The 17,605-nt window shown below is 39.3% G+C and overlaps 1 protein-coding gene across 1 annotated transcript in view; it reads left to right on the forward strand.

Annotated features, from left to right (window-relative positions):
* Positions 1-17,605, forward strand: part of triob (trio Rho guanine nucleotide exchange factor b) — a 99,532-nt gene that overhangs the window by 47,624 nt on the left and 34,303 nt on the right. The window contains exons 9-24 of the mRNA XM_088013894.1: positions 1,704-1,895; positions 2,684-2,815; positions 3,170-3,400; positions 4,321-4,443; positions 5,272-5,463; positions 6,497-6,666; positions 6,917-7,091; positions 11,036-11,231; positions 11,759-11,925; positions 14,147-14,266; positions 14,781-14,879; positions 14,997-15,089; positions 15,399-15,548; positions 15,656-15,770; positions 15,944-16,059; positions 17,387-17,509. Of these exons, the coding sequence (XP_087870020.1) occupies positions 1,704-1,895; positions 2,684-2,815; positions 3,170-3,400; positions 4,321-4,443; positions 5,272-5,463; positions 6,497-6,666; positions 6,917-7,091; positions 11,036-11,231; positions 11,759-11,925; positions 14,147-14,266; positions 14,781-14,879; positions 14,997-15,089; positions 15,399-15,548; positions 15,656-15,770; positions 15,944-16,059; positions 17,387-17,509 (2,394 nt within the window). The remainder of the gene's footprint in view (positions 1-1,703; positions 1,896-2,683; positions 2,816-3,169; positions 3,401-4,320; positions 4,444-5,271; positions 5,464-6,496; positions 6,667-6,916; positions 7,092-11,035; positions 11,232-11,758; positions 11,926-14,146; positions 14,267-14,780; positions 14,880-14,996; positions 15,090-15,398; positions 15,549-15,655; positions 15,771-15,943; positions 16,060-17,386; positions 17,510-17,605) is intronic.

Consider the following 17,605-nt stretch of genomic DNA (forward strand, 5'->3'; position numbering starts at 1 on the left):
GCTTAAGAGCATTCACAGCTAATCAAAGAATCGGAAAGTTTATCTGTAATCAGGGTCACACAAGCTGCACACGAGTATATTGTTTTTCTGCCTGGAAATGTTTACGTAAAGAAACGTAGGACCTGTAATCTGGTTATTTGCTTGTAGTTTGTATACAAGGAGATGTGTGGTAGAGATTAGTATTGTTCCATTAAAGACCTTTGGGTCATGGGTTTGCATAAAAACATGTTAAACAATACTATCCCATATGCACAACTGTGGCTTTCATTGTTTTGGAGGATTGTCTTTTTCTCACTCAGGAGAGAACAAAAACTGCTCTTGAAACTGAAACACAGCATTTAAATATCAAAAAATAAAAATTGTGTTTTGGTTGTTTATTATATTACTTTTATTTGACCCATATGACTCCATTTTTGCTGGTATATGTGTTCGCATCAGGAGTTTTTGTTTTTGCTTTTGTGTCCTCACAGTTGTTCTGAACTCCTTTTAGAAATTTCGGGACTCCATCCCTTTTCCTTTTTTTTTTTTTTCCTCTCGCTTTTGTGTTAAATTTGGCTTTATCCTCCATACTTTGTGTATTTCTCTCAGTTTTTACTCCATCACTTATTCTTTGATCCTTTGCCACTCCTCAGTTTGAAACGAAACACCTTTTTCTGTTCCTGTTAAACCCATCCGCACTGTCTCCTCATACATTTATTTTGTATAAACGCCCTGTGTGTTTTGAGTATCCCGCTACGTTGCCCCTCTTTACCCTCTCTGAGTGTGCAAGTGCTTGTGAATTAGCGTAGATGTTCTTAGGGTCTCATAATATCTTTTTTTTTTAAAGAACTGTGACTGTACAAGACTGATTTTGGCTGTGCAAATTCCGATTATTCTCATAAATAGTTTTTAGTTCTTGACACCGTCTTCCAACAAACCAAACTAGGAGAATTGTCTTTTTCTCTGGTAAAGATATAAATATATTATAGGTAAAGATATAATAAAATATATGCAAACCCTAGCTTAAATAATGCAAAAGGTACTCTATCTTTTTAGATTTTCTACACTGAAAATGCATAAGCACCTACATTTTTTTTGCCATCATCCTCTTTTGAGATTGAACTGTTTTTTGGGTTGTAGCTGTTGTTTTTTTTTATTGTTTTTTTTCCCACACGTTGTAATTAAAACAAGCGACCTCGGTGCCATAATGGGCTCCAGGAGCCGTAATTGAATAGAATAATAACTGGCTGTTAACACAGTTGTTAATTAGCATTTGCTGATCCATGCCTATCTTCACAAAACAGCTTGAAGCTGGTACATTAGAAAAAGCCTAAAAGATTAAAAGGTAAATGGCCTTTTTTATTAATCACACGTGGGTACGCTTTCCAAGCGGATGAGTTTTTAATGTCCCCGAAGGTGTTTGCGGGTGTGTTTGTAGGATTTACGTGTGTTTTGTTTAAGTTACCTTCTCTGTGAACACACTTGTGGCCACAGCGTTTTACGAGCTGCACGTTTCAGCTGCTCTGTAGCAACACAGTCAGGCTTAATTATCGGAAAACATAGTTGTGGCTTCATGCATCAGGGTGCTCAAATTGTAACAAGAGCGCAGTAAGCGCTTTACCTGAAACCCTGCTAATTTATATGGTCAGAAACGATAACATGCTTGACCTACTTACATTTTTTTTCTTTTACAACTCTTTCTTTGCCCCCGTTTTGAAACACAGAACGTGTACGTGAACATCAACCGGATCATGTCAGTTGGAAATCGGCTCCTGGAGTCGGGCCACTACGCCTCCCAGCAGATCCAGCAGATCTCAGGCCAGCTGGAGCAGGAGTGGAAAGCTTTTGCGGCGGCGCTGGACGAACGCAGCACTCTGCTGGAGATGTCTGCCAGCTTCCACCAGAAAGCCGATCAGGTGCAGTCACGCCATTCAAATGCACGTCTTGTGATATCAGCAGGTAAAACAATGGGAACATTCCAGCTGTTGGCAGGATATGTTGATGCTTTTGTGTCATTATAAGTCCAAAACAAATCTGTGCATCAACAGAGCACCTCCATCCTTCACTCACTCTAAGATACTTTAAGAATCCTCCTTTTTTTTGTCCCATTTTTTTTCTTGTAGTTGATGTTTGGGTTCATTTGGACTCGTATAACAAGCTTTAATACAGTATACCAAGCCGCTCCAATATTTCATGGTGGGAAAATATTTTCTAACAGTTGTGTTCAGCCTTATTTTGACCAGTCTACCTTCCTTCATGTGTTTACTGTGTCCTCTACGCTGCTTAAGGCTTTAATTCACCAATGGCTCTCATCTTGCTGCCATTAGATGGAAGGCTATTTATTGGTAGATTTGCAGCTGCACTTTTTTCTTTCTATATTCAGATGACTAACTGAGCAGAGGTTAGTCAGATGTTCAAAACAAAAGCTGTGAACTTGAAACTCTTGTGGAAAAAAAAACTTTGCAAGGCAGTATAGATCTTGGAAAAACTGTTGCAGATCTTGGCTAAGCTGAAGGTAGACGATGTACAAAACGAAAATGAAAACAAACATTTTATTCTTACTCGGTCGAGTGATCATGAGTCAGTTTTGTTGTTCTCAAAAACCTTTCGCAATGAAAAAATAAAAAAGGTGCTGCAGTGTTCCGAGCGCATATTTGAGGTGGCGGTGTGTGTTATATGTTTGTCTTGGTTATTTCCTAACCAGTACATGAGCAAGGTGGAGCCGTGGTGTAAAGCGTGCGGAGAAGGAGAGCTGCCCTCTGAGCTGCAGGAACTAGAAGATACCATCCACCATCACCAGGGACTGTATGAACACATCACCACTGCATACTCAGAGGTCAGCGCACCGAAACAAACACGCACAAAAACAAAAACTCGTATGCAAAACAATGATTTTTTTCATGGAGATAACTCTTGTATGCAAAGGTGTAGAGAATATTTTTCAAATGTTCTCACACGCACAAACATCATGCAAATTATTTCAACTGATCCTTTGTGCTTAGCTCGTGCTGTAAGCAGTGATAAACACTGTACTGTGATGAGGGTCCTGACGATGTCAAACATCATAATACTCTTTGCAAGAGTAAAAAACACACAAAACAAAACAATAAATAAATAAAAATTTTAAAAATTTTAACTTGAACTCTTTAGATGTTTTCCAGCATGTGAAACCACACTTCCTTGTCTCCAGGTGAGCCAGGATGGCAAGGCCTTACTGGACAAGCTGCAGCGACCTTTGACTCCGGGAAGTGCCGATTCGCTGATGGCGTCGGCGAACTACTCGAAGGCGGTGCACCACGTCCTGGACATCATCCACGAGGTGCTGCATCACCAGAGGCAGCTCGAAAACATCTGGCAGCATCGCAAAGTTCGCCTGCACCAGCGCCTGCAACTGTGCGTCTTTCAGCAGGACGTGCAGCAAGTAAGCGACGGATGCAAACGTGACAGGAGTAAAAAAATGAAAAAAAAAAAAACCTTTGCTGAGATAGACGCTGCAGGAAGGTTCTGTTCAGTGTTGCCTCATGGCTTCCTGCAGCAAACACACCTGCTTTGTCTCTTTGCTTCTTAGAAAAGACAAATAACTTCGGCAGCTAATCTGTGCGATATTGTGTTAACGTCACTGTGTAATTATCTGTATCAGCAGCTTTTTTAGCGCTCTTTTTTGCGCAAGTCCATCTGTTGGACTGTCTGGAAACCCTGAATCTTCCGTCAAAACTGGCGATTTGCTCTGTCGTGTCGTCTCTCCGTCTCCACCCTGCAGGCATCTGCCCTTCTCTGCCCCGCTTCCCTTTCCACTTGGGTTTCTCAAGCTTTCCCTCTTTATTGTCTGTGTTTCTGCCTCTCTGCGCTCCTATCCGCGCTTTCATCACCCTTTTCTCTTGGTAGTGGTTTCCATGGTGATGCAATTTACTGTCACATAAAGTGTCGAGAGCATTTGGTTCGTCCCTTGAAAACATTCTCTCAGAGACCTTGAAATCCCTTTCATTGCCACAAATGGGGTGTGTCCATCTGGTTTGATTGATATTAGTGTAATTATGTTGGAAGATTTGTAGCTTATCACACCCACATTGGAAATGTTTGCACTTTACGCTGCGTTGCATCTGTTGGTAATTGTTCTTAATTAAAATATTAAAATAGAAGGAGTGAGAAGAAAAGTGGCACAAATTGAAAAAGGGATTTTGCAACATCAGAGATATTAAATCTAGAAATTGTTCTTAGTTGATTTATTTACAGCCTTTTGGGATTTTTGTTTTTTTTGCACCCCCTGCTGACTGACATTGTGTACTGCTCTATCAGAAAAAGCTTCTATTTTAAGTTGCTGCGATATTTATCTGCTTCAAGGTGCTGGACTGGATAGAAAACCACGGCGAGGCCTTCCTCAGCAAACATACCGGTGTTGGAAAGTCTTTGCACAGAGCCAGGGCTCTGCAAAAGAGGCATGAAGACTTTGAAGAGGTTGCACAGGTGAGTCTTCGCAGTTATTGTTTTCTACTGATGCAAAACCAAGATAACCTTTTTTTTTTGTTGTTTTTTGTTTGGTTTTTTTCTTTATCCCCATTCCTAAGACATTTATATTTCTACCTTATACAATACATGAAAGCCCACCAGAGAAAATTCAAGATCAGCAACTCAATTATTTGTTGATTTGTTTGAATCTTTCTGCTGCAGTGACACAGTTTCACACTGCAACACATACTTCCCGACTATTAATGCATTTAATAAGTGGGAATGAATCAGATATTGGGACAAAATCACATGGTGCACAATTATTTATTCCCTTGAGGTCATTATTTCTCTAACCCCGCAGCTTTGATATGGGATGTAGATCTCTGCAATGGCAGTGGAAGAAGGTTGATCTAGTCATTTCTGTGTTGATTTGATGTCATGCTGGATCAACATATATTTAGTTTGCTAGTACAGACCACCTATGTGGCTCATAGAACCACAGATCATCGACTGTACAATTCATTCAGTTCCAGGTAATGTCCTAAAGGTTTGTAGACAAGTATATTTAAATAAACGCTACAGTTGCGTTTATTTTTAAGTGACAGGGGTGATTTTGCAGTTATTTCTTAATTAGTTTTTTTTTATTATTATTATTCTGCCTGAACAAATGTGCTCAAATTAATAGTTGGAATTTTTCAGAAGTTTTCAGATTAATTTATTTTAATGATTTTCACATATATCATTTTAATCGATAGCAACACATGTTCTGCGTAGATATGGGCTTTAAAACTGGTTGCATGTGTTGTCAGGATATGCTTTGTTTAGCGCTCCGTGTTTTAATTTCAGAACACCTACACCAATGCTGACAAGCTGCTGGAGGCAGCAGAACAGCTGGCCCAGACTGGAGAGTGTGACCCAGAGGAAATCTACCAGGCCGCCCACCAGCTAGAGGATCGCATCCAGGACTTTGTGCGGCGTGTCGAACAGCGTAAAGTCCTGCTGGACATGTCTGTTGCATTTCACACTCATGTCAAAGAGGTATCTCGTTCCCTTCTTCTTTGGCTCTTCCTGAAACCAGGTTAAGCTGCAGTGCCGCATTCAATTTTTACCGAAAGTAGAAAAGCACAGTCAGCCCAGGGACACTTTTTATTTCCTTGCGGAATTGCAGATGAATAAAATAACGCCAGCTAATTAAAGGAGAAATTATGTTGAGAGACATCCTAAAATGTAAACATGTTGCGGCATGGTTTTATTGCTCTTAGTGAAGCCTGCATGCCAGGAAAGCTTGATCATAACTGGGCGTCCTGGCTGCCAATAAACTACAGGCAGAAATAAGCAAAACTGTGATGCAGATATCTTGTAATAGAAGCAGGAAGGAGTGCATTTCTTGATCCAGTATGATCAACAAGGTAAATCTGCCATTGGCGAACCCACAAACTATCCATTTTCAATTACAACTAATAGTCCGACTACAGACAAACACAAAGAAAACGAGTTTCCTCTTATTTCTGCGTGATGACATGCAAGACCTGTGTTGTTTGTATGTTCACTTATCAGTCAAGGAAAACTGTTTGTACTGCAGATTTAGTTTTCATCAAAGCTCGCCTTGAAATTGTCAGCCAAAACAGAAACACTGAATATTTAGGTAGAGGACAAATAGATGACAACCACCGTGAGAGTGCTCTTAAATCGACCTGAATGACATGCGCACTTGTCTAATGTATGACATATTGTTTACAGTGGGAACAATACCAGAAACATATTTATGGTTATGTGCACAACTTGAGTATTATTTAAGCTGCTGTTAGCAGATTCTGCATCTCTGTGTTTTGTCCATAATGGAGGGAAAACGCACTTCTTTCTCTGGCACTAAAACGTCAAACCTTAGAAATGATGTAACGGAAAGCTTTTGTGGTGTTAAAATTGCACCTTTTTCTTTTTTTAAACCTCGTTGCACCATTTCATGAATCGGCTGCTTGTTTGTTGAGCTGATAAAGAACTGCCAATGTACCTACTGGATTTTTTTAAAACCTTTTTCTTTTTCCTTCTTTTTTCTGCCTGTTAATTTTAGCTGTGGACATGGTTGGAGGAGCTTCAAAAAGAACTGCTGGATGATGTGTATGCTGAGTCGGTGGAAGCAGTGCAGGACCTGATCAAGCGATTCGGTCAGCAGCAGCAGACCACCCTGCAGGCGACAGTCAATGTTATCAAGGAGGGGGAGGACCTCATACAGCAGCTCAGGTGAGCGAGAACGCTCGGCTTAACTGGGGAATCGCAAGCCGTGATGATTCTCACTCGGTGGGGCGAGCCAAATTGTACGCACACCTCCTGGATAAGAAAAGTTCACTCACAATTAATAGGATGTTACACGGTGTATTACTGCTGTGGAAAATGATCAAGTGGGTCGTGCAGACACAGTTCTTCAAGCAAGTTTCAAAAACTAGAAAACCGCAGCGTTTCCAGTTGCAGTCAATGTCGATTGCGTTTGCAGAGACTCCGCTATCTCGAGCAACAAGACCCCTCACAACAGCTCCATGGCCCACATTGAGAGTGTCCTGCAGCAGCTGGATGAGGCCCAGGGTCAGATGGAGGAGCTGTTCCAGGAAAGGAAGATCAAACTGGAACTCTTCCTGCAGCTCCGCATCTTCGAGAGGGACGCCATAGACGTGAGTTGTTGGAAGATTTCAAGGTTTATGTTTTCCAGATTGTTTTTGCTTTGAATGTTTATAAACTAGATAAAGAACAAACATGTTTGGGGTCTGATGGGAAAGTAGGTACTCTGTAACACACACACACACACAAAATAAATATTTTGTGGTAAAGGTGCGTAACAGCAAATCAAAGGGGATTTTGAGCTTATGGGTCGTTTCATAATAAAAGGGAGATTTGGTCCTGTAGGGAAGACCCCTGCTGGTTTAAAGCTCGGCTGAAATCACAACACGACTCTCTCGTTTGCTACTTTTGAAAGGCATTTAGTTCCACTTGATGCATCACATCCACTTACTCATTCATTCAGTTTTTTTTTTTTTTTTTTTGAAACAGCGGTCTACTATGTTGTATCCACTTACTCCTGAGCATCCCACTGTGACACTGAATGCTTTCCTTAGCTGGTGCTAGGATATGATGACTGTTTTATTTCAACATTTTATTTTATTTCTCATATGAGCCATCGAATCAGACTCTGTAAGCCACTCCCGATGCTTGGAGCAAGAATAAAAGCTTAAGGTGATCCGGGCTATTGGGTGTTGTATCACGTGTAAAAGCATGAAATGTGTATGAAGAAGTAAAATGTCTAATTTCATGCCACGTAACTTATAGTATACTCATTGGACTCCGTTTTTTTAAAATCTCAGTATGTCTTTTTGTTATTTTACATGATAGGCTAACACAATGGTTTAGTTTTTAGTAGTGTTTCATTCATTTTTATTTCCCCATAATCTGATTCCCCAGAACAAAAGCCAGCACAACTAGTTGCCTGTAAATTATTCTCATTAAATGCAGCATCAACCTAAAGGCGAGTAGATTAGTCTGTCAAATCTTCCCTATTAGTTGTGCCCTTTAAAAGTCTGACTTTTACCAATCATTAGTCCTTTAAATAGTTCATCATAAGCAACATAGGAGACACAGCAGACATGTAGAATACTCCAAAATAAAACTTCTTAGTCGTCTGCAAAATGCTATTTGTGGCTGAAAGCTGCACATCTTCTTGAACACACACCATCCACTGAGTGAAACATTATGGCAGTAGCTTCATTCTGTTGGGATGTTTTCCTTTATCAGGCAATCTGGCAACCCATTTGGGATGGGATTTTAGGGGTCTCACCTTCCAGCTGGACAACTTACCCTAAAGTTACAACCAGAGCAAACCAAAGCAGATATTAGAATTTCTTGCAGACCTGAATCCAGGTGAGACTTTATGAAAAATGCAAAAAAAATGTGAGCTATATAGCAAAAAAATATAAATGCAGCCATAGAGGGGATAAAAATACTTGTTCAACACATTTTCCGTATTTTTTGCAATTTTTGGAACCGTTGTAGAATTTCTTTTTCATTGAACAATAATGCACCACTTTGTCTTGGTTCACCACCTAAAAAATGCAATAAGATATGCTAAAGATTGTATTTCTAATATGACAGAAGTAAATAAATTAAGTCAGTATAAACAGTTCTTCAGGCATTAAAAAGCTCTGTCGTTTTTTTTGGGTCTCTGTTGTCCAGAAAACCGGATTAGCTCTGCACGTCAGGCCAGGTAAAGGTGGTGAATCTGCTAATCACGCTCAAAGCGCTGAAGTACGCCCACAAGCACACATGCAGACACAGGATTAATATGACACAGAGCTCAAGCATGAAGATGGGTGGAGGACGGATTTATTTTCCTCTTTTTTTTCCCATGCTCCCACACACACTTGCGAAAGTTTGCAATACGGTACCTCCTCCTGGCACGACTGGTGGTGTGAGACTGTGTCTAAGGACAAGGCGAAGGTGAGACATAGCCTCATCCATTAGTTCTTGCCTGGCTGAGGTTCCCCTCCTCGCAGTTAAAGCCAATAAAAAAAATAATAATAAAAAAATAGAGAATAAGGATACTAACAGTGTCTCCTCCACTCATTAGTTGTCCTGATAGATGAAGGAAATGGTCTTTTTGTACTCAGAAGGCATTTTACTCAACTGTAAGAGGAGAGGAAGGGAAAGTTCAAATGAATGCTTGGTGAGTTGTGTAAACCTTTCTGCTAATTTTGAAATATTGTTGTTGTTGTTATTGGTTATAATGGGGTAATTTGTATTATTGGGTACACAATGGATTGTTAATGTTATCCTGTAGGAACACAGGATAATTTGGAAAGCTTTCCTACAGAGAACAGTTTAAGAAGTTCACGTTCCTGTAGTCTTTGTTTTTCAGCAAGCAGACTTTATTTTGTAGAAAATATTGTATAGCATTTTGTTTATTGATAGCATTGCTACGGGTGTCAAAATATATCTTTACACCTATAAAGCTATATTTTATAGCTAGGCTTTTTGTTGAGATTTAATAAAGGAATTTTTGTTCCTCGTTATTTTGGGATCAATCATTGCTTTGTAGGAAATCTTGTAGTAAATCTTGACTGTTCTTGGGCCCACAGACATGTAAAACATCATGTAAGCAACTGGAAAATAATATTTGTCCATAATGTTAAGAAAATGAAATGAAAAACTAATACGTCAATATGAGTGTTCACATTTGGTTAAATTGCTGCGTAACTTGATTTTAACAAGTGGCCAAATCGCTGGAAATGTAACTTGTGCAGATCTGTTTAGTTTCATTATGGTTGTAAAGTGAACTGTGTATATTAATGGTTTAATTTGTCCAAAACATGATTTAGGTTTCATATTAATTCTATCAAAGAGTGGGTTGAACTTCTACTTAATAAAAAAAAATTAAAATTTGTGTTTTAAATCAAATCTCAATATGGAGCTTAATATACATTAATGGTTGTAATGACCAAATCTTTTGTCAAAGTGTGAACGTTGACTGTAAAGAATCCATTCTAGAACAAAAATGAAGGAAAATAAATACTGTGTCAGCTGAGGAGATCCCGTTCCTGATGTTTCATTTCAGGAATCTTTTACTGATTGCTTCTCTTGTTTTGGCCAAGATACATAAAGCTACAAAACCTCGTCCACCCACTTTTTTTTTTATTTTTTTTTTTTAACATGTCTTTGTGTTTCTCTTTTTGCTCTACTCTTGTCTTCTTGAGAGGGGGTCTTCTCAAAAACAAGATGGCGGTTCCTCAGTTGAGAGCAACAGCTGCCAAATCTTCTCATTTTTATTAATGCACAGAGAGTGAATTTTTACCACCATGTGACGATCACTCATAAAAACCGTTAGTGTTGCTTTTATACTATTGTTCATGTTCTTCAGTTGTATCGTTAAAGCGATTTCTTTCAAGTTTATAAGGCTTTGCAACAGCTGAAGAGAGCGCAGCTTTGGGTCAAGCCCTACATTTGTTCTTGTCACTTAAAAACTTGTCATGATTAGATGTCGCCTTCATGAATCACTTGTTAATAAAAACAAAAGGAGTAAGTGTAGTCACTTAAAAAGACAAATCTGACAAGAAAAACCTAATTTACCTTCATGCTGAGGCCCAAGTCTTTATTTTAGACAAATTCTGTCAAAAACATTTCAGCAATGGTCCACCTTGTTTTTTTTTTTTGTTTTGTTTTTTTTAAAGCTCTGTGACAGACAGAGCTGAACAGCACCCGGACAGAGGGAAGCCCAGTATCATGATTCAGGCGGCGTGGGCAGTCGGTGACAAGCACCGGTATCTCGGTACATCTGCTCCGCCAGCCGTGAAATACCGCGTTGTCGTGTTGTTGCTATTTGTTACTATGGGAGTCATCAAAATTGTTTGTAGTGTTTAAAGTTTAAATAGTTCCAACAACACGTACTCTGAGATTCACAGCCGACCATAACGTTACATCTGCAGAATGGCTTTTGGTCCAGCTTCCTCAGTGTTAGGAGAGCAATAGAGGTAAAAGAAAGGAATCCTTTTTGCGTATTTACTGAATGCCTGCTTAAACTGATGAATTCAACCTTTTTTTTTTTTCTTTTTTTTTTTTTTCTGTCGCACAGATCATCTCAGACCTGGAGTCATGGAATGAGGAACTGTCCAAGCAGATGAATGACTTTGACACAGAGGACCTGACCCTGGCTGAGCAGAGGCTTCAGCACCATGCAGATAAAGCACTTACCATGAACAACCTCACCTTTGACGTCATCCACCAGGGGCAAGAGCTGCTGCAGTATGTCACAGAGGTCCAGACATCTGGTGAGAGACAAACATTTGGAAAAAAAAAAAAAAAAACAGCAAATACCCTGGGACATGGAGGCACTTTTCTGAAACAACATAAAAACAGCAGCTCAGAGTCTGTAGCCATCATAAGAGCAGCCTCTGCATTTTTTTTTCTTTTTATAAAACATCCCCCTTTGACTTCAGGGAAAAATTAAAAGGTTGTTCATATATTGCACATAGTAATTATTTCAAGAATGCTGTCATAATACATGGCATTTTTCTGCTCATGTTTCAAGTTAGAAGAAAGAATCAAATACAATCGGCATCATTCATGTCACGAATGTTGGTTTTATTTTAATCCGATACGATTACTAGTATTTCTTTGCCATGTAAGCATAGAATTTACATATATATATATAAAAAGAATAGTTAGTGACCTTGGACTGCTTTCGCTTTCATTACAGCTGCATATTTAAAAGAAAAAAAAAATCACTGGAATAGAAAGATGGGGAGAAAAAAAACAATAATTATATGTTGGCTTAGTAAAGTGTTTATTATTCCAGGTGTGGAGCTGCTATGTGACAGAGACGTGGACATGGCGACGCGGGTTCAGGACCTGTTGGAGTTCCTTCATGAGAAGCAGCAGGAGCTGGACCTGGCTGCAGAGCAGCACAGGAGACACCTGGAGCAGTGTGTCCAGTTAAGACATCTGCAAGCTGAAGTCAAACAGGTACTCACTTTATGGGATTGGGAAAAAAAAACAAAAAAAAACACCAGATTGTGTCAGTAAGAGACAGTAATACCACATGAAAACAGGCAAGAACAGGCCACAACAATGTTCAAGTTTTAACTTTTTACATCAGGACATGACTTGTAATGTTCACAGCAGTCTAATAAAAAACAAAACAGTTGTTCTCAGACGGGGTGAGGCTGGGTTAATTATTGGAAACTCTTTCTAACAATATATTGTTACAACATGCCACAATTACAACAGAATGTGTTAGTGTGTGTTAAAAGGTCACAGCATGTTCTGCTTGCACAGAGCTGCCAGTACATGACTCAGCCCTTGTCAACAAACTCTCTGGTTTTTTTTTCTTTTCTTCTTTTTTTATTTCTGTATCTCTTTCCTTATTTCTTTATATATTTATTTCTTTTTTTTTCTTTCTATTTTTCTTTATTTCCTTCTCTTTCTTCCTTCCTTTTTTTGTATGTGTTTATGTGGAGTATAGAAGTTATTCTTGGCATCAGAAATATTAGTTAACTTAGAAAAATATTGACTTAAAAAATTTTAAGAACTGGTGAGGTTGTTAAACAGATTTTTAGAGATTCGTGACGCAAAAAAGATCAAAGTTTGTAAAAGCTTATACATGCATGAGGAAGGAACATTTTTTTGAAATGTGAGGATTTTGTTTCAAGTTTGTGGGACATCAGTCTCTTTGCAACTGAGCTATTTCATGGGTTGTGAGTAACACGAAGGGATACGGACGGTTTACTTTTATTTATACAACTTAATGATTAATGATTTATCAATTTTTACATCCACTTTGGTCTTTGGAGGGGAGTCTACTCTGGGACTCTGTGTATTGATAGGTGTATTTTCCACACTGTTTCCTCTATATCGATCTAAGCCAATACAAACGTAAACCTGAAATGTTTTTATTGCAGGATAATTTTTTTTTTCTTTGTCCCCTATATGCAACAACAAAGATATGTCTGAACTCATTCCTCTTCTCTGCTTCGAGAACAGGAATTCTGATAAAACATGTTTATCAGAAAACGCATCAGGCATCACAGAGAAGAAGAGGGATTGTTGTTTAAGCGAAGCGCGGATATTCCCCGCTTGTTTTCATTCAGTGCTTGCGCACAATTACGGCATGACACTCATTTGGAGCAATTTTGCCGGCTGACATTTCAAAGCAAAACAAATGATTATAGAAAACATGTTTTTTTGTTTTGGTTTTTTTTTAATACCGCTCTTATCATACTGATGCAGGCAAGTAGAAGCATATGGTTCTTGAGTTTACATGGAAAAATTGGACAAAAGCCAAAAGAAACAAAAACATACTTTAGTAGAAAAAAAAAATTCTAGACACATTGCAGTAAGTGGAATGATGTGCCAGAAAGATGACTGCATGAATGACTGCATGATAAAATTGTGCAATCTCTAACCATTACTGTACTTTTTTTTTTTATGTCTTTTTATTGCGTTATGTTGTTTTACCTGTAAGGGCTTCTTTGTGTGAGTAATTTAAAATAAGTGTGTCCCAAATAAATGGTAGCTACGGCCAAAACAGGGATTAATAGAGGTTAGTGCATCAGACTCGCATGAGAGAGGAAGGAAAAAATTGGAGTGGTATGACTGTTTGACGGGAAAAGTGCATTTAATGGATTTCATGCCACCACAGGACATTGCAGGCATAATGGAAACATTGTCCCAGGAGTCTAACGCAGGAGTCAGGGTTGCATCATCACTTTTATAGCTGAGCGTCAGCTACGGTTCTGGCCGTCACCCACACAGCAAGTGTGCCTGCTGAGTCAGAGAGGGAGGGAAATGTCTTTGTGAGCGTGCCCTCCGGCTAGAACTAGGCCGGCATAACTATGAGGGAAAGCGATCTTTCAAGCTGCAGGCTGCATGTGTGTGAGGTGGAGCAGGGTTGTTGTGGTACGGTTGGTTGCAAGATTACCCAAGAGAGGGAAAAGCGTAGAAGTGAAGAATAAATCCGACGTGTCAAGAAGTTTGCACTCGGAGAGATTTCAACTTAGATACAGGGCCGGGAGATGCAAGCATTAGATGATAGTTTGAACTTACACAGTAACTGGAAAAAAAAAAAAAACATTCATTAAGTTGTCTTTTTAGTTAGCTTTTAGGAGAGAATGGGAAAAAAAATCAGACCAAATACTGAAACTACAACTGAAGCATGAACAATAAATGCTTTCTCTGTTTGTTGCAGGTTTTAGGTTGGATCCGTAATGGGGAATCGATGCTCAACGCCGGTCTCATCACAGCCAGTTCGTTACAAGAAGCTGAGCAGCTGCAGAAAGAACATGAGCAATTTCAACATGCAATTGAGGTGAAATCAAATACTTTTTTTTTCTTCTTTTTTTTCAATCTGCACCTCTTCTTATAAAAGGTGACACATCAAGTAAAATTATAAATGACTTATTTCCATGTCTCTCCCTCATTTTTCACTCGTTATTTTTTCCTAGTCTTTGCCATTGAGTATGCCTTTTGCATTCCTTTGAACCCAGTCAAGGTTTGCTTATTTTTATACGGGCCTGTGCTTGACCTGCTTTCTTCACAGATCCCTTACACACTAGTAAGATTCACTTTTGATTTGGTTTTTCGCAAAAGTGTGGGTCTAGAATTTTTAGCTGCAGTAGTACAAGACAAACCCAAAAGGTCCTGCAAATAAAAAAATGAAAGAATTATAAAAAAAAGCTCCATCATATTCATACTGCACAAATATAGGACCAGCATGAACCCAGGACAAATTTCGAAAACATTCATCCGTTTTTATATGCTGGATTGATTGTTTGTTAATTGTAATCTATTTAAAGTTTGTTTTTATCTCATTCTTAATGAAGAAAACCCACCAGAGTGCGCTGCAGGTGCAGCAGAAGGCAGAGGCGCTTCTTCAGGCAAACCACTACGACATGGACATGATCAGAGACTGTGCAGAAAAGGTGCGGTTTGCTTTTTTTTTATGCATATCTATGAAAAATAATGAAAATCTGTGTAGGCAGCACAGTGTGGGTTTCACAATTTCTTTGGAAATCTGATGAGTTTTGTTTGACTTGAAGGTGGCGGATCACTGGCAGCAGCTGATGCTTAAAATGGAGGACAGGCTGAAACTGGTTAATGCATCTGTGGCTTTCTACAAAACATCTGAACAGGTATTTTTGTCTGACAGGACACAAAAGTGCATCTTGTTTGATGCTACTAGGACAACTGTAGTGCTATACCAATTATCTATAATAGCTAATAGGGAGTCGTGCACAAGAAAATGGAGAAATATAATTTTGTTGGTTTATTTGAATATTGAAAAGTTTTTTGTTTTTTTTTACTGCTCATTGGAATCAACTGTGCACAGTTCAGATTTTTGCAAGCGAATCATTTTTGAAATAACGATGAATGAGCTGAATGTCATTTTTTTCGTTTTTTTAGAGCAAATTTAAAAGCCGTGTCGCGTTTGTGTGCTTCAGGTGTGCAGTGTTTTGGAGAGCCTCGAGCAGGAGTACAAGCGAGAGGAGGACTGGTGCGGTGGTGCTGACAAACTGGGCCCAAACAGTGAGACGGATCACGTCACCCCTATGGTCAGCAAGCATCTGGAGCAGAAAGAGGCATTTCTCAAAGTGAGACCAAAAACTTCAGATATGAATATAAACGCCCACACACGCATTTCTGTGATTTCTGAGCTGATCCGACGAGTGATCATTTCCTCCTCCCTTCGTGTTCGCAGGCCTGTACGTTAGCCAGACGCAATGCCGATGTGTTCCTGAAGTACCTGCACAGAAACAGTGTCAACATGCCTGGCATGCTGTCCCACGTAAAAGCTCCAGAGACTCAGGTCAAAAGTATGTAAACAGCAATACTCATCCTCATGATTTATGTGTTTTGCGGATAAAGTAATTCTCTGAACTTTGCGTAGCCGTCTGTTCCTTCCTGTAAAATCCTAATCGAAGCCTTACGATTTGCAGACATGTTGTTGTTACGCCAAATTAACCGTGTTTTTGTGTTCTTGTGTCAGATATCTTGAATGAGTTGCTGCAGAGAGAGAACAGAGTCCTCCACTTCTGGACCATGAGGAAGAGGAGGCTGGACCAGTGCCAGCAATATGTGGTGTTTGAAAGAAGCGCCAAACAGGTGCGTTCTTGTGCATGTGTGTGTGTCTGTGTTCCTGTTTGATCGAGGAATTAGCGCGAGATGACCTCACTTGCAGAACTTGTGCAGAATATAAACCTGCAATAATAGTAGCTCTAGAGAAGGAGCTGAGATCAGCAGCTCACATTGGAGAATATGTGGACAGGACAGCTAATAGTTGTATTCTCAACAAATCTGATTTTTATGAAAATGAGAAAGGCATAAGAAGTCCAATTTTCAGTTTGCTACGTGTCATTTTGGAGACAAGTTGAAAGATTATACTTTTTTTCAGATTAAACTCAAAACTCCAATCAGACTCGGACTCCAGACTCAAATCTAATTGAGAATCCGTGGCAAAACACTAACAGTGATGTTAACAGATGCTCTTTAACTAATCTAACTCAGCATGTGCTATTTTCCAAAGAAGAATGGGCAAGAAGTCACTGGATGGGCAAAGTAGGCCAAAAAGTACTGACTTAAGATGGCTGAAAAGAAATGCTCTCCCCTCTTCTCAAAATTTCAATTTTTTATCAAATAAATGCACGACTTCCTGTTGGTCTGTCACATAAAATCACCACATAATACACTGAGGATTTAGGTTTTAACATGAAAAAAAAAAAAACAGAATACTGCAACGTCACACAAATAGAGTAGTTTTGCAAGCTATTGCTGCTGAAGTGCCTCATTGCTGTACAATCCCATACACTTAGCTCCCCCTTGTGGTGTTTGGAAAACACAGTATTGGAACATCATTCCTTATCCTGTAAGAATGAAATTACATCACACTTGTTTTCTGGAACACAGCTATTTTAAGGCTTTCCAGGTTTTATCCCCAGGGTGTGAATGCTTTTTGGTCTCACAGTTTGACTGGACCAGTTCTGCCATTTCAGGCCAGGGCAGTGTCACCTCCAGGCCTGGTTTTAAAATACACAGGCCATAAAAAAAACACACTAAGTAGGACACTCTACAATTCAAAAGAATAGAAAGTGAAAAAAATATTTTCTTTTTGTAAATAACTAGCATTTTCTTATGGAACAACTGCATGCTTAATAATATAGCCATCAGTATTGTCGTAATTTGTATTAGTGGTGCTCGTAATCTTAAAGTGCAATCGATAATTTTCATAAACGTTTTTCTGTAATTTTAAGAAGGACGTATTTTATCAAATAAAAGTAGGTTCTGTAGTAAAGTTTTTCTTTTACAATCCCTTTTCAGTTTATTTCAAATATTGTTCAAAAAGTTTGAACTGTTGTCTTAAGATTCAAATCCTGGACACGTAGGCCATCACTGTGTCGCCTCTGTCCTCTCTCATGATTGGTCGTTTCGCCAGGCCCTGGAGTGGATCCACGACACCGGGGAGTTCTACCTGTCCACGCACACATCAACTGGGTCGAGCATTCACCACACGCAGGAGCTACTGAAAGAGCACGAAGACTTCCAGATCACAGCAAAGGTACGTGCAGGTCTTACGTTCTCTGGCTTTCCTGCTCGTGGCGATTCTCTCTGTTTTTATCTGATTATCGCGTTGTGCTCGCTCAGTCAGTCCGGC

The sequence above is a fragment of the Poecilia mexicana genome, unplaced genomic scaffold (assembly GCF_051168715.1).
Source record: "Poecilia mexicana isolate PSO_F unplaced genomic scaffold, ASM5116871v1 scaffold_16, whole genome shotgun sequence".
NCBI lineage: Eukaryota > Metazoa > Chordata > Actinopteri > Cyprinodontiformes > Poeciliidae > Poecilia > Poecilia mexicana.